Source organism: Coturnix japonica, chromosome 2 (genome assembly GCF_054131305.1).
Source record: "Coturnix japonica strain WE chromosome 2, WE-NBRP24, whole genome shotgun sequence".
In the NCBI taxonomy this organism is placed as follows: domain Eukaryota; kingdom Metazoa; phylum Chordata; class Aves; order Galliformes; family Phasianidae; genus Coturnix; species Coturnix japonica.
The window spans coordinates 76,698,061-76,718,174 of record NC_140664.1 but is presented as its reverse complement, the minus strand read 5'-3'; the positions used below and the strand labels follow the sequence as shown (position 1 = coordinate 76,718,174).

The 20,114-nt window shown below is 38.3% G+C and overlaps 1 protein-coding gene across 1 annotated transcript in view; it reads left to right on the top strand.

Moving 5' to 3' along the window:
* The window catches only part of GMDS (GDP-mannose 4,6-dehydratase), a 384,143-nt gene that overhangs the window by 155,597 nt on the left and 208,432 nt on the right, over positions 1 to 20,114 (top strand). The window contains exon 7 of the mRNA XM_015854488.3: positions 2,394 to 2,521. Within this exon, the coding sequence (XP_015709974.1) occupies positions 2,394 to 2,521 (128 nt within the window). The remainder of the gene's footprint in view (positions 1 to 2,393; positions 2,522 to 20,114) is intronic.

Genomic DNA, 20,114 nt, shown 5'->3' with positions numbered 1-20,114 from the left:
TCCAAGAACCTTTACTAGGGTCTTTGCGGTAAATAAAGGTTTTCATTCATCACTCTGGAGCTCTTTAATACGTGCATTCGGTGGTGTATTCTGATTTTTCTTGAAGATCTTTAAAGACAGTTTCTCTCCAGTTATTGGCGACTGTGTTGTGCCAGGTGAATCTTTTTTCCTTTACAATATCATTCATACTTTCATACATTTCAAGTTAAGTTGATTGTATCATCCTCACACACTCTCATTACCTAGTATGCTTCTTTTTGTACTAAGACAGTATAAAAAATGGAAACTGATGTTCATTATTTCTGGAGGTTGACAGTAAAACTCGCCCTAATGCAGATGATGATTAGAACTCTCACTGCTTTTACTGCAAATGGGAGTGTAGTGTTGAAAGCTGCTGGGTTTGCTTGTTAATCAGTTGCAGCCTGGAACAAAAGACCGTGTACTTTACCCGTCAAAAAAATCTCTCTTCCAATTGTTATTCACAGAATAATAATAAAAACTGAAACAATGTCATTGCAGAAGGTTAAGAAATTTCACAGCTCTCCTGAATATGTGAATATGTGATCGGATGAATCTGTGTTAAATAAAACAGTAATAGTCTGTATGAAGATTACTCTGATAACTTTAAAACATAAAATAAAATCATCGGAGAAGTGTCAGTCAGGCTAACCAAAGAGATTCTCTCACCTGGAGTTCCACTCCCGCTGCAAGCCTGTCCAACTGGGAACTGGGGAAACACACTTTGCTTTCAGAAACTGAAATAGAAGAATTGTAGTGCTGGTCCTGTGGTTTACCTCGCTTTGTCTTTGGCATAATTCTGTTTCTCCTGCTGAGAAGAATGGCCAAGGCTTTTATCTTGCCAAGTTTGACCAATTTTTGAGAAACATTGATTTAATAAAGACTCCCAAGTATATTTTTATTAGTGAATTTTTTACAAGTCCCTCTATTTTGTAAAATTCCTTTTCATATAAGTGCTTTTTTTCAAGGAATGTGGAAATTGTATGATTTTAGTCCTTAAAAAAAAAAAAACAAAAAAAAAAAACAACAAACAAGCACAAAATTATGATATATTCTAAATATCTGATAACAGTGATTGAATTGACAGTCTTGACAATTGACAGGAAATTGCAATTCTATATTAACAGTATGGTAAGCTATATACCTGTGTCATTTGATATTGTGCTTAAAAGTGCACACTTATTTTTTGTTGTTTGATGGAATGAAATGATACAAAAAGGAGCTGTAATGCTCTAGACATTAAAGCAAAAATCAGTGGTCTGAAACACACAGTTTTCATCATGTAATAATTTTGTTTGACTAAAAATAGAAAATACTCAGATGCATATTTCAGGTGTTGTATAAGGAAAAAACTACCGTACGTGCCTTAAATGTCCAAGCAACAAGTGTTACTTTGTGCTTTTAAAAATTGCTATGAGCATTTTACAAGTTGCGATCATTTTCACTAACGTTCCTGCTTTCCAGTTGGATGCTGTATCATCTGTCACCACTCAATCATATTTTTTTAGGTATTAAAAAGGCATGTAATTTTAATTTTTGTGGCCCATTAGTGTCCAGATGCCACTGGGCTCATTTAGCCTACATTCATTATCTGAATTCAAGTTCCTCTGCTTTTGAGGAAACTGCTGACCACATTCTATAGAAACAGTGGTCCTAATCTAAAAATGAGGATACAAATTTAATTAAAAGCAAGTCTTTTTTAAAACAACTCAGCTGTGAGCGTAAATGGGCACACGTTTTTCCAGTGAAATATAGCAAACAAAATACTGAAGCCTGATAAAAAATAACATACAGCCTTCAGTTGAAGAAGGTGAAATCACAGTTTCACGATTGTCTTTGAAATGAGGAAGAGAATCCCAGGTAATTAGAAATATAGAGTTTGTTTAACTGTCTCAGTTTTTTAATATGCTTTTTAAAAAAATGAATAAACGAATGTGTTTAGATGTATGCATTCTTTAAAAAATAAAATGGAAGAAATTAAACGACAACAAAAAAAAAAACAAAAAAAAAAAAACCAAGGGTGGCCTAAGATGTCTGTCTTCTTTATGTAACCTTTTGCATTTTGTGTTTAAGTACTGACATTCCAGATGATTTTCTTTGGCTTTATGCCTGGACTGAACACTGAGGCAGCAAATTAGGAATGCTTAGAAGTCCCACAAAGAAAGATGTTTGCTGTGAAAGTGAAGCTAATGTGACACTTGCACTGGATGCTTCTTAGCCTGCTCAAACAATAAATGATGGCATGGGACTAGGTGGCATGAGAGGAATGAATGAAGAATGAAGGAGAATGAAATAAGCTGAGCTGCTAGGTATTTCTCGTAGCCAATTATGTGCCACTGTGACTACACTGATGCTCCCTTTTATTTCTATTCCAGGAGCTAATTTCGTTACTCGAAAAATTAGCCGATCAGTGGCAAAGATTCACCTCGGACAGATGGATTCTTTCAGCTTGGGCAATCTGGATGCTAAGAGAGACTGGGGCCATGCCAGGGACTACGTTGAGGTAAGCTGTGGGCCAGATGCCTTGTTCTGAATCATCTTTGTGGTGAGGATAACTTTTATTGCTATAGCTTCACTTTGTGATCCACAAAGGGCTACAGGTTTGGGGTTTTTTTTTGCCTATAGAGACTTGTTAACTGTGTTGCTCTTGATTTCAGACTAGGGAGTTTAGTAACATAAGTCTACCCCAGGCATGACCTGAACAGAAAAATAAATCTTTGGGTTTACATTCCTTTACTGAATTCCTTGGGGGAAGGGACCAACAATAAGCTGGTGCTATTTTAGAATATTTCTTCTACTGTTTTCAGAGTTTGTATGACCAATATTAAGATTGTAGCAATATGCAAGCTGGCCTGAAGTCACAGGTTATGCTGGAGAGTGTTGGTGGCCATTATTTACATATCATGTGGAAAGAATGTTGTTGATATTAATGATCAGAAGTGATATTAATGATCAAAATGATCTGGTTATATCTAAAAAAGAAGCATCATCACATAGTTGTGATCTGAGATCTGCCACGTATGTGCCTGCATTTAGCAGTTGAAGTGTTTTCATAGTCAGGAGTTGTTTCTAATTTTATTCTGTGCATCTACTTAAGCAGACAAACAAACAATACCCCTGTATTGTAAGACAAGGAGACATGAATGACCATGTAGGAAATATTGTCTTTTCCCCAGGAGGCCTTTGTCCCCATTTTGGTGCTTAAAGATTTCCTGTGGTCATTGGTCTATTTCTGTCTTTTAAAAATGCCTTGCTGGGAAACCGGATCTGGCTTCACCATTCATTGATGTAGTTTAAAAAAAATGACCACTGTTTTGTTTTTCTGTTTTACAAAGTATTTCAGTAGGAAAAAAGAAAACCTGATCTGGGGTTTTATTGTAATGTGGGATTTAAAAGATAAAGTAAATGCTCCCAAATCTTGTTTGTGGTCAGAAAACCTCCAAAAACAAAAACAAAACAAAACAAAACCTCAAGGAAATGAAATGATGATGCCATGATATACACTTCTGTTCTGGGTGATATAAAAAAGGTAAACACCAAGTGAGTTGTGCTAAGTAAGCAAAAAAGTGATGCTTGGCAGCTGGCTATAAAGATACCTTTTGATTCTGTGCTGCATGTACGTGTAAGATGGTACATCTCGTGCCACTTGCACCGAGAATGACAAATGTCCTCAGTCTGCTTCCATGCAAATATTTCCACTTCCATGCTTTATATTTGTGACGTCAACATTAGTTGAAGTAATAATCTAGTAAACCATCCCAATCATCTTTCTATTGATAAAACTATAACAAAGTGTTCAAGAAATCATTTGCCAAGGTTCGGACAAAAGGAAGAAACAGATGAGCCAAATAAAATGATCAGTTGCAATGATATCAATATGATTTACTAATGCATAGGATATTCCATAAATACTTCAGCTGCCTCATTTAAAGGCAGCTTGCACCAAATCATAAACTGTGGGATGAATTCTAATGTCTTCTTTTATATGGGAAATTTGGAATAACTCTCTTGTGCATAATGGGTCAGGCCCTTGTCCTGTTTCCTAAATTTCAAAAACAAAAAGAAAATGAGAGCAAGTCTATCCAGGAACATGGCTTTGGCCTCCAGAAGGAATGTAGTTGTCTGAGGTCTACAACGCGAACACATGTTTGTTGTGTAAGTAGCATTCCAGACCTTTCAGTTAACATGTTTTGGGCCTGTCCCAAAATCTTCTGGAAGAATTCCTCACTAAAATATAGTTCATCTTGAATATTTCTCTTCCCAGAGATACCCCTTTGGATAATGGGAGAGTTATTATCAATTCTCTAATTCCCCAAATATCATGGAAATGTGATTACAGACAGCCTTCTAATGGCTAAAAGAGAGTAACTTTAAACTGGAAATAAACAATTATTTGAGGCTTTAATGGGCTGGAAAGTAGGGCTCAGAGATTTAACATTGTTCAAATAAATACAGAGTACGTTAGCAAGCATAATCGTATTTACAAGCATTTGGGGAGCTTCCTTAAGCATATGGCTGAACACATAGGGATATATCTTATCCTCTCCATATGTACTTTTAAATCCCATTGATATTAATACAAGTAACACATGTGCATGTAGACTAGACCATGTACAATCCTTCCTTTCTCATTGTTTCCTTAGTAGGGATAATAATAAAACCATAAATATGTTCCTTTTTGTTGTTTTATAAAACATTATGGGTCAATTCCTGATCCCATGAAAGTTGATGACCAAACTCTCAATGACATTGTGGAGAGATTGTATCCTGTATGTATTGGAGTGGAGAAAGTCTGGTGGTTTCAAACAGGAGTTGAGTCATAAACATTGGTTTATATTAGGAGAGAAGAGTTGGAGTATGTGTTTGGTTATGTTTATGAGCTGGGACTGCTATATTCAGCAACTGAGAGTCAGGTACAATGGCATCGTGCTGCTGAATGAAAATAGGGAAATGTAATTCAGAAGAAAGATTTTCATTCAGTATTTAAAAGGAGGGAAAAAGAACTAATTAAACAGTGAACATTTTGGACTGGTTATTTTTGTCCTAATATTCTGTTAGTAAATTTTAACATTTCTGAAGAAATTACCATAGCTTCCTATTTCCCCTTTCTCAGCTTTTACTTATCTGTGATCCAGCACAAGTCTCAAGGGATGATATCATAGGTGATCAATGCCACTGATCTGGAAGAAGAAAAGCAATGTATCAACACTTACGATATGTGAATCTTCTGAGCACCATTTTGTTTTGTGAGAGTAATTTCCACCTTTAATATGTTGCAGAAAGTTCTAGTAAACCGTCTGCTAGGTATTTTCAAATACTAGTACAACAGCAAGCCTGGAGTCTGTCATTTTTGTGCCTTTTGTAACACACAAGGCATACGCTTTTCCTCAGACATTCTCTCAGGGGCCTTCTTTCGAATAGGTATAGATCTTAAAAGTCTTTAACTTGGATCATATTAAAAAATGTACATTAATCCATTGCTAGTTGTTTTTTATTTTATTTCCTATGTGCTAAATAGTCCTTAAGGTATATATGCAACTGAAGCCCTGAAGTGGTGTTGCTGGGGAAGCTAGACGCATATCTTTATAAGGCTGTAAGGGGAAAGCCAACAAATGGAGTATAGTCTTGTTGAAATTTGTTCTGGGAAAGAGCACATTCATTTTCATCAGAATAAGGCTTTATTTTCCTCTTCAGTCTCTTCCTTATCACTTACTAAGGCTGCCTTCTGCCATTGCATTGCCCACATCTTTATTGTCCAGTGAGCATAAATATGATGAAGGTGATGCTTCCATGTTGCAGTTTTAGTTGTGACTTCTCCAAACAAATTATTAATATGTAATATAATACATCAATATTAATATATATTATATTAATATGTATATGCTCATTAATTATTTGGAACACCATCAGTGTAGCATTGATGAATGCTATAGAAAAACCTATCAGTACATATTTTACAAAAGTATTTTAAAAGAAAAAATAATGAAAGGTAACAACTTTATAGACTTCAGTCATTGACACAGATAAAAAGCACTTCTTTTCAGTAGAAATCAGGGAGTGTTTCAAGCAGTAATTACAGAGGACTCATGATTTGCTGCAGTTCAATTAATTACAGGTCTGCTCAAATGCTCTAAATTAAGCATAGTCTTAAATTCATTGTGAAACCAGGGAATGTTTGATATTCTAAGTATATGGCAATCAGCTTTCATTAATTTATATTAACTAACCTTTATATTAATTTATATGTTTATATTATTAATTGCAATCAACATAATTAACATTAACTAACCTTTCCAACTTTTTTTTTGTATTTTTTACTTATGTTTGTGATTAAAATGCACAAGAAAATGCAATCATTTTTACTTCTTAAGCCATTTTGTGCCTGTTTAAATTGAGACTGCAAAATCCAGTCATGTGCGCTGTGGTGTCTTTCTGTGTTCAAACCTCTGGCTGCCGTCTCTCAGTTGCTTTTTTACGGTTCTTTCATTCATTTCTTATAGGTAGAAGCTGATCTTTGGCACAGCTTTTACCATTTCTTTTATGGGGAATCCCTTTTATGTTTGTTGGTGCTCATGCACAAAAGTAAAGTAAAATTGTCAGTAATTCTGTCTGGCAAGGGAAAATGATTCAACAAAGTAGACTGTTGGTCAAGGTAATTTTAGTTCCGTTTTGTTGTTTTCTTGGCGCGTTAAGGATGTGTCATTTTTTGAAATACATGACACCTTAGTTTGATGAAACTGGAAGTCCTATTTGCTGTGGCCAGCAGAATACTTGCAAGAGTCTTGCTTTGTTTAGGGCTGTTGGTTGTGAAAAGAAGGTCGGTTATGTCTGTGTACGTAACTTCCCTGTACCTCATATACCTGTGAGATCGGCTCATGAGTTGAAAGGCATGCTTTTAAATGCAGATATTTTACCCTTTTGTTATGGACCAAAGATGAAAAGATTTTTTTTTTTTTTTTCTTCTTACTACCTAGCTTTTATAGTCATAGATAATCACTTCTAACAGGAGTGAAGATATAATATTAAACCTACTATGTTTTTCATTGCTGGACTTCTTTCTTTCTTTGTGAATGTGAGTTGTAAATTAAGATTTTTGAGCCATTCATGTGACCAGAGATATTTTATGTATTTCAAAATGAGCACATTTTGTTTCCATCAACTTGTTTGAACTGGAATAATTAATAGCTCTTTTAATTGAAATCGATCTTAAAATGATATCCAGTCTGCTCTGATTGATGTGACGATCCACTGCATCAATAATCTTATCACCTCCATCTAGGTGAAGTAATTGTGAGATCATTCATAAAATTCTTCACAAGTCGTTGCTGAAGCACCATCTTTTCTAGAGGCGTAGGTATCAGAAAGGATGACTATTCCATCTTGTTTTGTTTTTAGTTGTGTTTTTTTTTTTTTTGACAACCCTTAGGTCTCTGGGCTTAGTTATGAACTTGACTGGTAGACTGAAGACTTGAAGCATTTTGTTTCCAAGACTCTTGCTGAGTGGTACCAAATGAACTATCACAAATGACAAGCAAATAGTGAAGCTGTCCTCCGTGTACATTTCTTCTCCACTGCCTCATGCAAATAGAGAAAGAGTTGATACTTAAATGCTGTTTTTTTCTGTTAGAGCATGATTCAGTACTAGCAGAATATAGGTGTATTTCTCAAATATGTCTTTTCAGATTTTGCTAATATACGATAGTGAAAGTTTTGCTTTCTAATGCCAAACAAAGGCTTACATTCTGGTAACTCAGCATAGGCAACAAAAGAGCTTACCATACCTTTCTTTTAGCACATGTAGTTTAGATTCTACTTCTTGACTTGGATATAGTTGCAATTCCTAGCAGAGTAACACTCTATCATCTTAATTTCAGTTGTGTAGGGGATGTCTGCTCTAAAGAGAAAAAAAAAAAAAAAACAACAAACAAGTCCTTTATGGGTCTTGGTTATCATCTTCATAAAGTATTGACATCTATACAATAATGCAATTATAAATTCCGCTGTGTAAGAGAAAATCCAAATATGCCATACACATAAGCACGCATGCATGCAATCCATATGCATATGTATGTGTGTGGGTGTGTGTAAAGGTGTGAATGCATGTCTGTTTCTCTAAATGGATGATTTTCTATTTCCATCTATGTGTTTTGTAGAAATATTTCTATCCGTGGATTTTAAGAGGTACACAAATGTGGTATTTCCTCTTCAGGTCTGATATGATAACTAGTACAAATTTAAACAAGAGTATAGTTTACTGCAATATGTACAAATGGTCTCTTTATTTAAAGCTTAAAAACAAGGAGAGGGTTTTAATTACAGTATGTAGGTGTTCTGTCTAATGCACGTCATATGGTATTGATTTCCAGCAGCGGTGCCTACTGTAAGTATTGCTGCTAGACCTTTTCCTTTCAGAAAACTATCCCAGTCTGTTCCAGAACTTTAGCACCATTTTGCCCTTTTTACATTCCCGAAGCCATTTTTATGTGAGGGGAATATAACTATAAAAAGGTTTTTTTTCTTATTTACATGAATTTTCCTGTAGCTTTCTTTTTCACCACTTTTGTGTTTGACCTGTGAGTGTTTTAAGGCTTTGCAAAGCCTAAAACGTGCTCTCTTCAGCAAAACCATCTGGTTTAGTTTCCTGTGCCTTAACAATGATATGTGTATTATTATCAGGGCCACCCCTGTGGTTTTCTAAGTGGTCTTGTTAGAGTGGTGGTCTTACAATTCAATTGGAGTGATTGAAAGGTTAGACTAAGGCTTCTTTCAAGTATAAGGTTTCCATAAATTATGTATTGTTGTCATATTTTTGAGGCTGACCTATTATGCCATTGTTGGCTTGAGTGCAGCATCTCTTTAAATAACGCAACTAGAGTAGCCCTCCTGACAACTTCTGCTTTTGTGGCATGCTGTTTTTGTAGACTAACAAATTAAGGCATTTTTCAGAAGTAACTTTAAATTCATGCTGTGTTACTATGGTTTTAATTTTCCACCATGGCTGGCAACCTTTCTAAATGATGGGGTGTTCCACTTTCCGGACAGTATCAGAGTAGTTTTCACTTGGGGCAACAGCAGCTGAGACTGTGGGAAAGAGGTGAATTCCACAATGGAGTTGGGATTACCCAGGCCAAGGAGCAAGGATACCACGCAGACATCTCTGCCTGCAGCTGCACCTCAAGGGAAACCACTGTCCTATTGCTGAATGGAGAGAGCTCATTGGGAAGTCAGTCTACACAAGGTTCAACAGCAAAGGTTTTGCAAGTCTCTTTTGAGTATATTTAAACCATGAGCATTTGTTTTTATTTTATTCTTTTTTGTCTACACTAATGTTATGAATTCAGCATGTTTGGGGCAAATTTCATAGCAGTGTTCACATAAATAGCCCTACTCTTCCTCAGTCAAGGTTTTAAATTCATACAAATGAAGCTGAATCACTTCAGTTGAGATCTCTCCATTCTTTTTTTCTTCTTTCTCCTGTTATGAGTGGGGGGAAAAGTCAAAAATGAAAAGGTAATGAGGTGTGTCTACCTTTGAGCTTAAGTTTTTTTAATCCAGCCAGATGGTATTTGGCAACATTTTAAAGAACTGAAAGCAGCATCTTTTATTGGGAAATGTTTGGCAACATCAAGAACGGGTACTGCTACCAGCCCCACCTCTATAATCCAGATAGTTTATTAACTAATCTGCGATTTGCAGATTTATTTGAATCTTAGAGCAACGCACCATGTTGAGAAAGCTATGTAGCATAGTTGGTTTTAATTTTAATAGGGGGGAAAAAATCCCTTAAAACAGATCATTAAAATTTAATGAGGACATTTTTAAAACCCTGTAATGATTAAATTTACACTGGAAGTCCAAAATAGCTAATGGCATTGTTATGTCTGTGTGGTAACATCCTCGCTCCTCTGTAATTGCTTTCACTTGAACTGTAGCCAGTAAAAAAGAAATTGTGGGCACTGAATTCCCAGGACCAAAGATTGCAGCTCTCCAAAAATTTCAGGTCATTCCACTGAAATAAATATTTCAGATGACAAATTAAAACGTCGGGGCTCACTTTTATTGTGTTCTAATGATATTAATATTCTATGTATTATTAAGAACAAGATTGGTTATCAGCAGAGTGACTATGCTTTCCCTATCTGGGTATGGAAAAGAAATAGGATTTTTTTGTTGTTGTTTGAGTGGGAAACATTCCCCAAACCCACAGGGTGCTCTTAACATGCCACTTTTAGTTTTAACAGAAATACTTGAATTTTAGCTGTAGGTGTTTTTGGATGAAGTCTTGACCTAACAACCAGCATTAATGGCCCAAAGATAGAGCAGCTGAACTTTCCTGTCAGCCTTCTATGGCTGACATTTGTCTTCCTCTGGGGAGGGCTGACTTGGTTACCAGGTTAGGCATGCAAGGAAAGCTTAGTGCTGTCGAGTGCATGACTCCTCTCTCTTCCTCTCAAAACCCGTGTGATTTCTACAACAGAAACAATTGTTTGTTTCCTCAGGAGTATGAAGAATGATGCATTTGCAAAAGTAGAAGAGCAGCCTTCTCATTTTCTTCTTCCTTGTCCCCAGTCAGTTAAGCAGTGTGACTGGGATTTGCCTGCAGCCCTGGAAGAGGAGAATTAAGTGAACAGCATTTCCCTGAAATTATCCAGGGTCTGCAGCTTATGAGAGAGCCATGCAAAGCAGCTGGGGCATCCCTCAAATGCTCTGAGCTCCTTCCTGCGCTCGGATGCTCAGTGGTGCTGCAGAGCCCAGCAGCTGCCTTCACCAGCAGGGTAGCTCCTGCAGCCAGAGAGCTCAGTATCAGTTTCATTGCTTTTAGCAAAATCTGGATGTTTTACTTAAAAAAAACAAGGTTTGTGGGCTAGATATCTGTTTTCAACATCTTCTGTTGTGCAGTAGGATTAAAGGATTTCTGGTATTGGATTTGAGGAAGCAAAATTAGGAGAGAGCTCAGTCCTCTTCTGCTGATATGGAATGCTACCTGTCTGTGTGGAAAAATTTAAGGGCTGGTGGGATTTTTGGTTGGTTTTGTTTTGCCTAGCCTACTTTCTCTGGTTTAATAGGACAAGTAGGGCAGGGCAAATTCAATCATTTGAAGCCTCAGAGAACTGTGACTTCCAATTAGGAACCTCTGCTCTGAGTGTTGGAGGAGGCTGCTGTGTCCTTAGAAGGTCTGGGAGCATTGAAGCATCTTCTTGTTGCACTGATGTTACTTAGTTCATGCAGTTCTCCTATAAAATAAACTGATGCCATTATGGAAGATATGTTTGCTCTCAAAGTTTGCTTATAGTAGCAAGCGTTGTGCTTTTTAGAAGCTGATACTTCAAGATACTTCAAGTTGTATTGCTATTTCTTGATCTGCAAATGAGGTTCTTTGTAAGTCTCAAAAGAAGTTTTCTTTTTCCACACACTCTAGACTGGTTTCCTTAGGACATGACAAATTGCGTTAGAAGAGCATTACCTCTTAATTCTACCTTAACCTTTAACATGTGAGATGTTAACTCTACCCTGTAACTGTTTATCAAGACGACCCTAATGCTATGATACCAGGCATACGTGTTGCTTTTGACATTATGACAAGTTGTTCCAAATCATACAATCATGCTGTACTGTGCCTTGATTTACAAGAAAAATCAATGCTTTGTGCTGCTAATGCAATATTTTCTCTCTGTGTGATACAGGCATACTTTCCCTCTCACCATTAATTTATTTTGCTGCACTTATTTCCAGACAAACCTTACTTTTCCATATCTAGTGGCAAATTCTTTCTTTCTCTGAGGTGTTTTAAATTCAAGGAACATAAGGTTTTTAATATATCATACTCATTTTAAAGGGTAAATAATTGACACAGGAAAAATGTGCAAGTTCCTTTTCCATTTTGTTGCCAATATTATTATTGATATCCTAGGTAGATGTTTATTAAAAATTCTACCAATTGAAAACTGTTCACCTCCCTGGTTATGAGTTAGTCTCAGTTTGTTTGGAAGGTGGCACGAGGCACAAAAGAGGATGGCCATTGCATGGTAGATGCCTGTGCATATATGGCAGGTCTCTTCCAACATGGAAGAGCACTGGGTTGAATGCTGAGCACCATGCTTTGTAGCACTGTAGTCCTCTGGTTGCTGGCAAGCTGATTAGAGCAGTCAGGCTTTAATATGGACCGCAGCTGGGGAGTTGCCCCTGCTTCTACCTAGGCATTCCCACATACTTGTTTATGATGTTTTATTTTGGCCCATGGTACCTTGTTAAGCTTTCCAGTGACTTCTGTGCCACAGTGACGGTGTACACCACTGGAATGTGGCCTTCTGAATCAGTCGTGCTGGTAGCAGAAATCTCTGATTTGCAAGGCTGAGTCTGCCACAGCGCAGGGCCCAGCAGTACGCAGTTCCTGGGATGCGAGCTTGGAACATGAAGGAGCTTGCCTTCTGAGACATTTTCCCACACTAACTGTGCTATCTGTTGCCTGATCTCCAGATTATTTCTTTCTTTCTGAAGCAATTCAGGAGCAAGCAAGTATCAATTAAAAACCATTGTTGCTTGAAGGCATGTGCAAGTTCATATGGTCCAAGCACGCTTAATGACAGACTTCATGTAATGTGTAGAATTCTAGCGGAGTTTTACAAATATAGGTGCTAAGAAAATGTTTTCTAAAGCAGTCTGTTTGATCCAGACAGCAATAAAGGGTGAGAGCATATGCTTCAAGTTTGCCATCCGGGACCCACAGTCATCAGGAGTAAAATTCCATGAGGACTGCAGAGCTGTGTCCCCTCCTTGGCCTCCCAGCAAACCTGAGGGCCAAGCGTGCTGCAAGCTAACTGCAGAAACTGGTCTGGAGTGAAAGCTTGTGCTAACAATATGATTATTGACTTTGGTGGGATTGACTTCATCCATTGCATCGTACATTTATACACAGGGAGGAGGAGGTTGGCGGACGAGAAAAGAGGCTCTGTGCCCACACAAATTTACGCAGTACACCTGTGATAGGGACAGCCACAATTTGGCTCTGAAAGTGACCTCAAGCAACATTAAAATTCCGTTTAACATGTTACCAATGTAAACAGGAAGCACAATAAAGCGTTTTCACCTGGCCCACTCTGTGCTAGTTTTCAGCCTCAAGTATGACAGAATGATGAAATTGGTGCACAACTGCCCACTCCTTGTAATTAAGCAAATTACACTTTCCTCAAAGAAAGCTTTTTTGTTGCTGATTTCCATAAGGTCACATCTAGAGAAGGGCAGCGTAAAACCAACAGGCACATGTGTAAAAGTGTAGCTGGCTGTAGAATAAGTTTGAGTGAAAAGTCCACCCAAAATTCAATGAAATTCATCATCATTGTTACCACATTCATTTTTGGAATAATTACTTAAATTAAAGAAAAAAAAAAGTGTTAAATAGTAACAGACTCGTGCAACAACATGTCAGTTGCCTTTAAAATACACTCAATATACGGTGAAAAAAAAAAGCCTGAGTTACTCGGTTTAATTTATTCATAAGAGGTTTCTAAACAAATTGCGTAATGAAATTGCATACTGATGATAGGCATTTAGTTACACTGATTTGCAGCAGTCAGATCATTTAAATACAATGTGTCATAAATATTTCAAGTTAGGGGAAAAAAATCCAAATTCTGAAAGCAGTGTTTTAAGACGGGCTTGTATAGTTGTTTATGCTCTGTAGTTGCTTGTAAAACAGTTGACTCCTGCATTAGTTGATAGTTTTATTAGTAGTATCTTGAAGTGATCCTTTTTGCCTAGATATGGGTTTTCACTGGGGTGCTGGTTCATATAAAGTCTCTTTCATTGAAATAGTCCACTAAGTTGTCACTGTGTTAGTATTAGAAAGTCCTCCTGGAGCTTACACTGTTATTACACTTTCTTGGAGGGAAAAGTAACACAGACTTTTATATTTCACAAAGGGAGATAAAAACTGGAAAATAAAACTGCCTGTAAACAAGAATAAAATAGCAGTGTTCAGGCACAGGATGAAAGCTTGCATCTGGAATCCCACCCAGAACCAAGTTTGCAGCAGCCAGAAGGAGCATGGTCTGGCACAGCAAAGCAAGTTTATACTCAGGAGGAACATAGCTGAAGCTGCATGTTTGTGTCAGGGGACAATGCAGGATGAGGTTTAAGACCCTAGTTGATTAGGGAGCACTGTGGTCTTATCACGTGCTCTTGCACTCCCGTGGGGCAAAGCAAACCATAGCTTGCTGTTGGGCTTTATTGTGCCTGTGGAAGGAAACTGAAATTCTCCAGACAGATTTAGTTGCGGCACAAATTAGAACACACACACACACAAAGCAAATGTTTACACTTGGTTTTGACAATTTATTTTTTTGTGGAATTAAGAGATGCAAAGGATGTGCTCAATTCAAAGCTTTGACTTGAGAATTGCCTTTAACAGTAGTTTCAATTTCTGGCTCTGCAGAAGCCCATTTACTAGCATGTGAATACTTGACAATTCTGCAAAATCCCTTATTTTGTGTTGGTCATAGAGAGCCAGCTCAGTCTCTGTGCACACCCAGTAAGGGTGCAAAACATTGAACACAAGTTCCCTGTGTGTAGCTCACCAGCAAAAACAGGCCTACCAGCTACCACCGTTAAAATAACTGCACTTTTTTTAAAGGTAATAAAACTAGTCAATGCAGCATGGATCGAACTGAGAGCACCCAGGGAATCCTTTTTAGCTAGCAGAAGCCCCAAGTGAGTATCAGCCGGTTCACCATCAATCATCATTTTGGTAGACATTTATGCTAGATGTAACCCTGAAATGAAAAATGAATACGTAATGAACATATCAGTTTTGATGGTTTTAAAGATGATCTATGTGTTATATTTATTCCTGACCTGCATCCTCTTCTGCTGTATAACACAGGTGCTTTGAAGCAAGCTTACATATGCATGTGCAGGTTGCTAGTCCTTCAGTCTTCTGTTGTGGAGAATGACAAGAGTGCAATGATTTGTCCTCCCTGGCTTTGCATGGGAACTATGGAGGTAGCATCTGAAATTTGTTACTGAAATTTTAATAGAAGTGGGTGCCAAGTCTTTAACAAAAACATCCTTTTTTTTTTGCTAGAGGTTTGCTGGCCACTGGAGCCTAACAGGTGTCAACAAATAAAAAGTGTCAGTTTGTTTAGACTACAACTTTCTTGTTGCTTTTTAGTTGCTGGAAACTCACTCTTAACTTTATTATGATACTGCTATAAGTCCTCCGGTTCCCTGAGTCAGATGGGGGAAGAAAGAAAATTCAGTTGGTAGAAAGTGAATATGAGAGGGAGAAATCAGAGCATTTGAATTTTTTAACAAGGAAAAACTTAAAGGAAAACAATGGAATTACTTGCTTTCCTTTGAGTTTCCAAGAGTTTCTTTGCCTGTTATGTGTCATTATTAACCAGAAATACTTAACAGTTGTGTTTAGAATAAGCACACCAAGTCATCTGCCCAACCAAATCTGAATTAAAACAAATCAACAAAGCAAAGAGGGCCTGAGTAAGTATGCCTGCCCATAGAAACATTAAGCCTTTAAACTTAGCCAGTCTGGATTTGTTATTTAGTAGCTTGTGTAATTATAATGTTTGTTGCTTTATTTAGATGAACAGTTTGGCTCCGGCTACCTTTGTTCTCAGCATACAGAAGATTTGGCACACTGCATACAAGGATTAGAGAGGGGAGACCTGCAAAGGACATCCTCCCAAGGCAGATTGGCAGGCGATAGCAGAACATCCTTTTCATTGAAAGCAGCTCATCAGGAAAGCATTGGTCCTGCCTCTCTGTATTTAGCTGAATGCAGATGAGAGACATGATTAACACTAATGAGTGACAGGGGATTTATTGTTTACCTAGAGATAAGGTATGGGCTTCCTTTGTTGGCACTTTCTGCCAAATAGTTTGATCCTAGTTCACTAAGCCTTCTATTACGTGTTGTTGTATTTCTGGGTAGTAATGGTTGTTGTTGCTTTAAGTGATTTCTTCCACCAAAATCTTTTCATCACTTGGGCTTTTTTATTTTATTTTTATTGCAAATTGTCTAAGCTGTTTGTCATTTGGGCCAAAGAAGTCTGGAGGTCCTTTACATGCATCACATGTTTCTGCATCCAACAGTGCTTTTTCTGTTCGGTGCTTGCCCTCCTCCCCAAAGCTGAAATAAATCAAAGTAGGTTGAGACTCAGTCGCAATAAATCAAGACCTGTCCAAAACTGGAGCCTGCCCAGTCAAAATGTCATAGCTTGGCTTTCACTGAGGATTAATTAAAGGCCTGATATAAAGCCCAGATGTGCTACAGAAGAGTAGCAAACTGCCTGCTGGTGGCTATACTAAAAACCAAGTCTCCCCATGAATCTGCCCACCCAAGAACATGGAGGAGGATAAGGCTGAGGAAAGGAAAGAAGGGAGGGGAGGGAAGAAATAAACTGAATCAAGCATGATTTTATAGCATCTACATTGGCAGAAAACAAGACAAGCTTTATGCTAGAGCACCTCTGAAAAAAAATACAAAGCAGACGTGTGTATGTTTCTAACAGCAGCAGAGAACATAATTGTTAAAATGTTCGGCATTAATTGGGAGTGGGAGAAAACTAACACAGCAAGTGAACTTTTGCACTTTTTATGGTTAAAAAAAATGCTTAAAAATATATGAAGTGGCATGCCCAGTGTCTGAGTTTGCTCAGTGCCTGTTTTACATTAAATTCCTGAAAGTTATCTTGATTAAAATGGTTTAGCTGAAGATTCTTGAGAGTCTGGCAGGGACAGATATAGAAGCGTGTATCTAAATTCAATATATTTGAATACAAGTATATGAAATATACATAAATTACTTGGTGCTTACATTATGGTCTCTGTAGAACTCCAACTGTACAGAATCACAGAATGGTTGAGGTTGAAAGGAACCTCTGGAGATCATCTAATCCAATCTTTAGAGCACAACAGCATCACAGAATGGTTCAAAGTTTAAATGACAAGTGTGCACAGACGAGACATGTTGTATGGGTGCACTCACTTTTTTGCAGGCGCAGAGCTACAAGTTATTGCAAAACATAATAGTATCTGTTCAGATCAAAGTTAAATGCCTTTTTTGAGTAATGTTAATTTGACAATAGCTGCCCTGTGTTCTTTTTCTTTAAATTCACTGTAAGTCCTGAATATGCATACATGCTCTGATGAGATGTGGTGTTAAAATTTCCTAAAACTGAAGAAGCGGTTCTGGAATGGCAGAAGTGGTCTTCAGGGCTGCCTGGACCTGTCTGCTGTTTTGATGGATATGTAGAAGGTCTTATTTCTGTAAATTGTGAACCAAAAGTATACAGTTCTTCATTAAGGCCCCAAGAAGAATTGAGGAAAACTGGGACTTGAGGGATGTTTGGTGGGAGGTTTCAAAGTCCCACTCTGCTCTGTGCTGTGCAGCCTCACCTTGAGCACGGAGTGCAGGTTTGGGGCACTACAATATAAGAAGGGCATCAAGCTATTAGAGAGTATCCAATAGAGGATTACAAAGATGAGGAAGAGTCTGGAGGGCAAGGTGTATGTGGAGCAGCTGAGGTCCCTGGGTTCGCTCAGTCCAGAGCAGAGGAGCTGAGGGGAGGACTGATGGTGGCTGCAGCTCCTCACAGGTAGTGGAGGGGCAGCACTGAGCTCTGATCTCTGTGATAGGGACAGGGCCCAAGGGAGCATCATCATGTGAGGGTCAGGTTGGGGGATAGGAAAAAGTTATTTGCCAGAGGGCAGTGGCCAAGTGCTGGAGTTCAAGCAGTGTTTGGACTGTGCTCTCTGAAATAGAGTTTGAATTGTGAGGACTTCTGTATGGAGTCAGGAGTTGGTATTTAGTGATCCTTCTGTGTCCCTTCCGAGTCAGGATATTCTATGATCAACTTCATCAGACTTCCTCAACACTGTGGTCCTCAGACCCTACTTCTTCCAGTAGCATTTCCTTATTTTCAGCTGCGGTCTCTCCCAGCTCCTAGACGAATGTTTCTTCATGCTTTCCATTGTTCACCCTGGCTGTATTAGATGGTAGACCCTTTGTGCATTTCACTGTTTTTGCTCCTACCCTTGTCGCTAATTACAAGTGTTAAAAGACTGAATGTGGGACTGTGGGTAGAGGAGCCATAACAGCATGCCGTTGGTGCAAGATGGATAAAAACTTCTTGGGGACCATTTCTACAGAGAAGGGAAGAAACCACATTTGTTTCAGCTGAATAATAATAAAATGTAGTTGGAGTTAGAACAGGAAGAGTCGAGTTTCTTTTTAATTAAGGTGGAGAATTTACCTAGTTAACATCAAATTATAGTGTTTCTGTGCCCCAGAATATTGAGTAGGGAAGAGTAAGCCCAATGCAAGCTTTCCCCCAGAGACATGGAGCTCATGTTCCTTGTGTGGCTGCAGTATAACTCTCCTCTGGGAACAATAGGTGGCTTTCAGGAGGCCAGCCTGGCCAGCTCACCCTTTGTTATAGAAGCTTCTGTACAGTCATGTTTGGGAGCATGTAACTGTGTTGAGGAAAATCTGGAACAGAGAGCATTGGAGGACAGACACTCACTGTTTGAGCAGGACCTAGATGTTGTGACACTAGTACTGCAGAGCTTTTAGGGCAGAGAAGCACATACAAGAAGCACCGCTGTGGTCCTTCTTTACGACTACACCGTTTTCAGTCTATAATTTCCTATAAAAATTTCACCATGGCTTTAAATTTAGCAAAGCCCATCAAAGTCTGGGAACTTCTTAGCTTTTTCTTTTCTTTTTTTGTAACAAATTTTAACAAAGTTCAGCCTTTGAGCCAGGATTAGAAAACTTTGAGAGGGCTGTGCTAAATTTAAAAACCCATTTTAGTTTTAAATGTCTTTGCAAGCTGTTACTTCTGAATGCAAACTATGCCTTTGCTCTGTGCATAAGGGGAATTAAAAAAATAGAAGAAGGCTAAGTGGTTAAATTTTAACAATTAGCTACTGTAAAGGCTCAGGAGCTTCCCCAGCTTTCTCTTCAACTCATGTTTTCTTTATCTCCTGGGTGGTCCCTACCATCCTTGTCAGTTCTTCTAAGACCCCCCTCTTGTTCCCTCTTCCCCCTTCGTTCTCCCTGTAAAAGAGGCCCCCTCTCAGTCACCGTCCTTCCTGCTGGGAGCCCTCTGGGATCCAGCCAGTGATGGTCTTTATTCTTGCAGAAACCAAAGAGAGATGAGTGGTACAGAAGATAAGAAGACAGCTTTCTAGTAGGGGAAATGATGCTGAATCTCAATCCTCTGTACAGGGAATACATCCTGACAGAGTTGCTGGGCAATTTTTTCTGTGTAGCACTGGAATTTTTTTTTTCCTCCCTTCCTCAAAGAATTGATTATTCAGCTGATACAAATCAGCACATCCCATTCAAAACACTGGTATTATCCTAACTTACCCAGGGTATCTCTCTAGGGTAAGGTGTGGTTCCATGGGCATACCATCATTAAGTTATAGGTAGACATTTTTGCTTTGCTTTTTAAATGGTAGGAAGTTTATTAGTCTTAATGGTATCTCTGAAATGGGCTGAGAGCAGACAGGCGAAGAAGCAGCATGTACTCTGTAAGCAGGTTTATCTTAGTGGTGGGTCTCTGAAAACAAGGGGAGTTTTGGATCAAGCAGCATCTACTCTGGAGAGCTGCAACACTTAAACCAGGTTGTCTGTAGTAGTACAGCATTTCCTCTTTTACCTTGGAGGCAGTTAGGTTTGTGCAGAGGTGTAATAGCAGATCTTGTCCTGCATATACATAGTTCTAACTTCTCAGGAGATGTGTTATTAACTTCTTTCACCAAGGAAGTATTTTGCAGTGCGGTATGCAGAAATAAATTCTCCTCCGACTCTCTTCGGGATCTCAATAACATCTCACCTAGCAGCTTCTATTGACTTGAAAATCTACTGGAAGGCATTACCTGAATTTTCTTGTCAGTAGGGATAACAATAATGTGATTTTTGGAAGGTGTAAGTAATGCTGGCAGTGTGGAAGTTGCTTGGTTTAGTAAATCACATTTACCTGGAAACAGCATTGAGTCTCAGCTCCATTGGTTCAGTAACAGTTTTTGGAGACCATTTGTATCTTAGTTTCGGAATTTTGCTGCGTACAATTCAT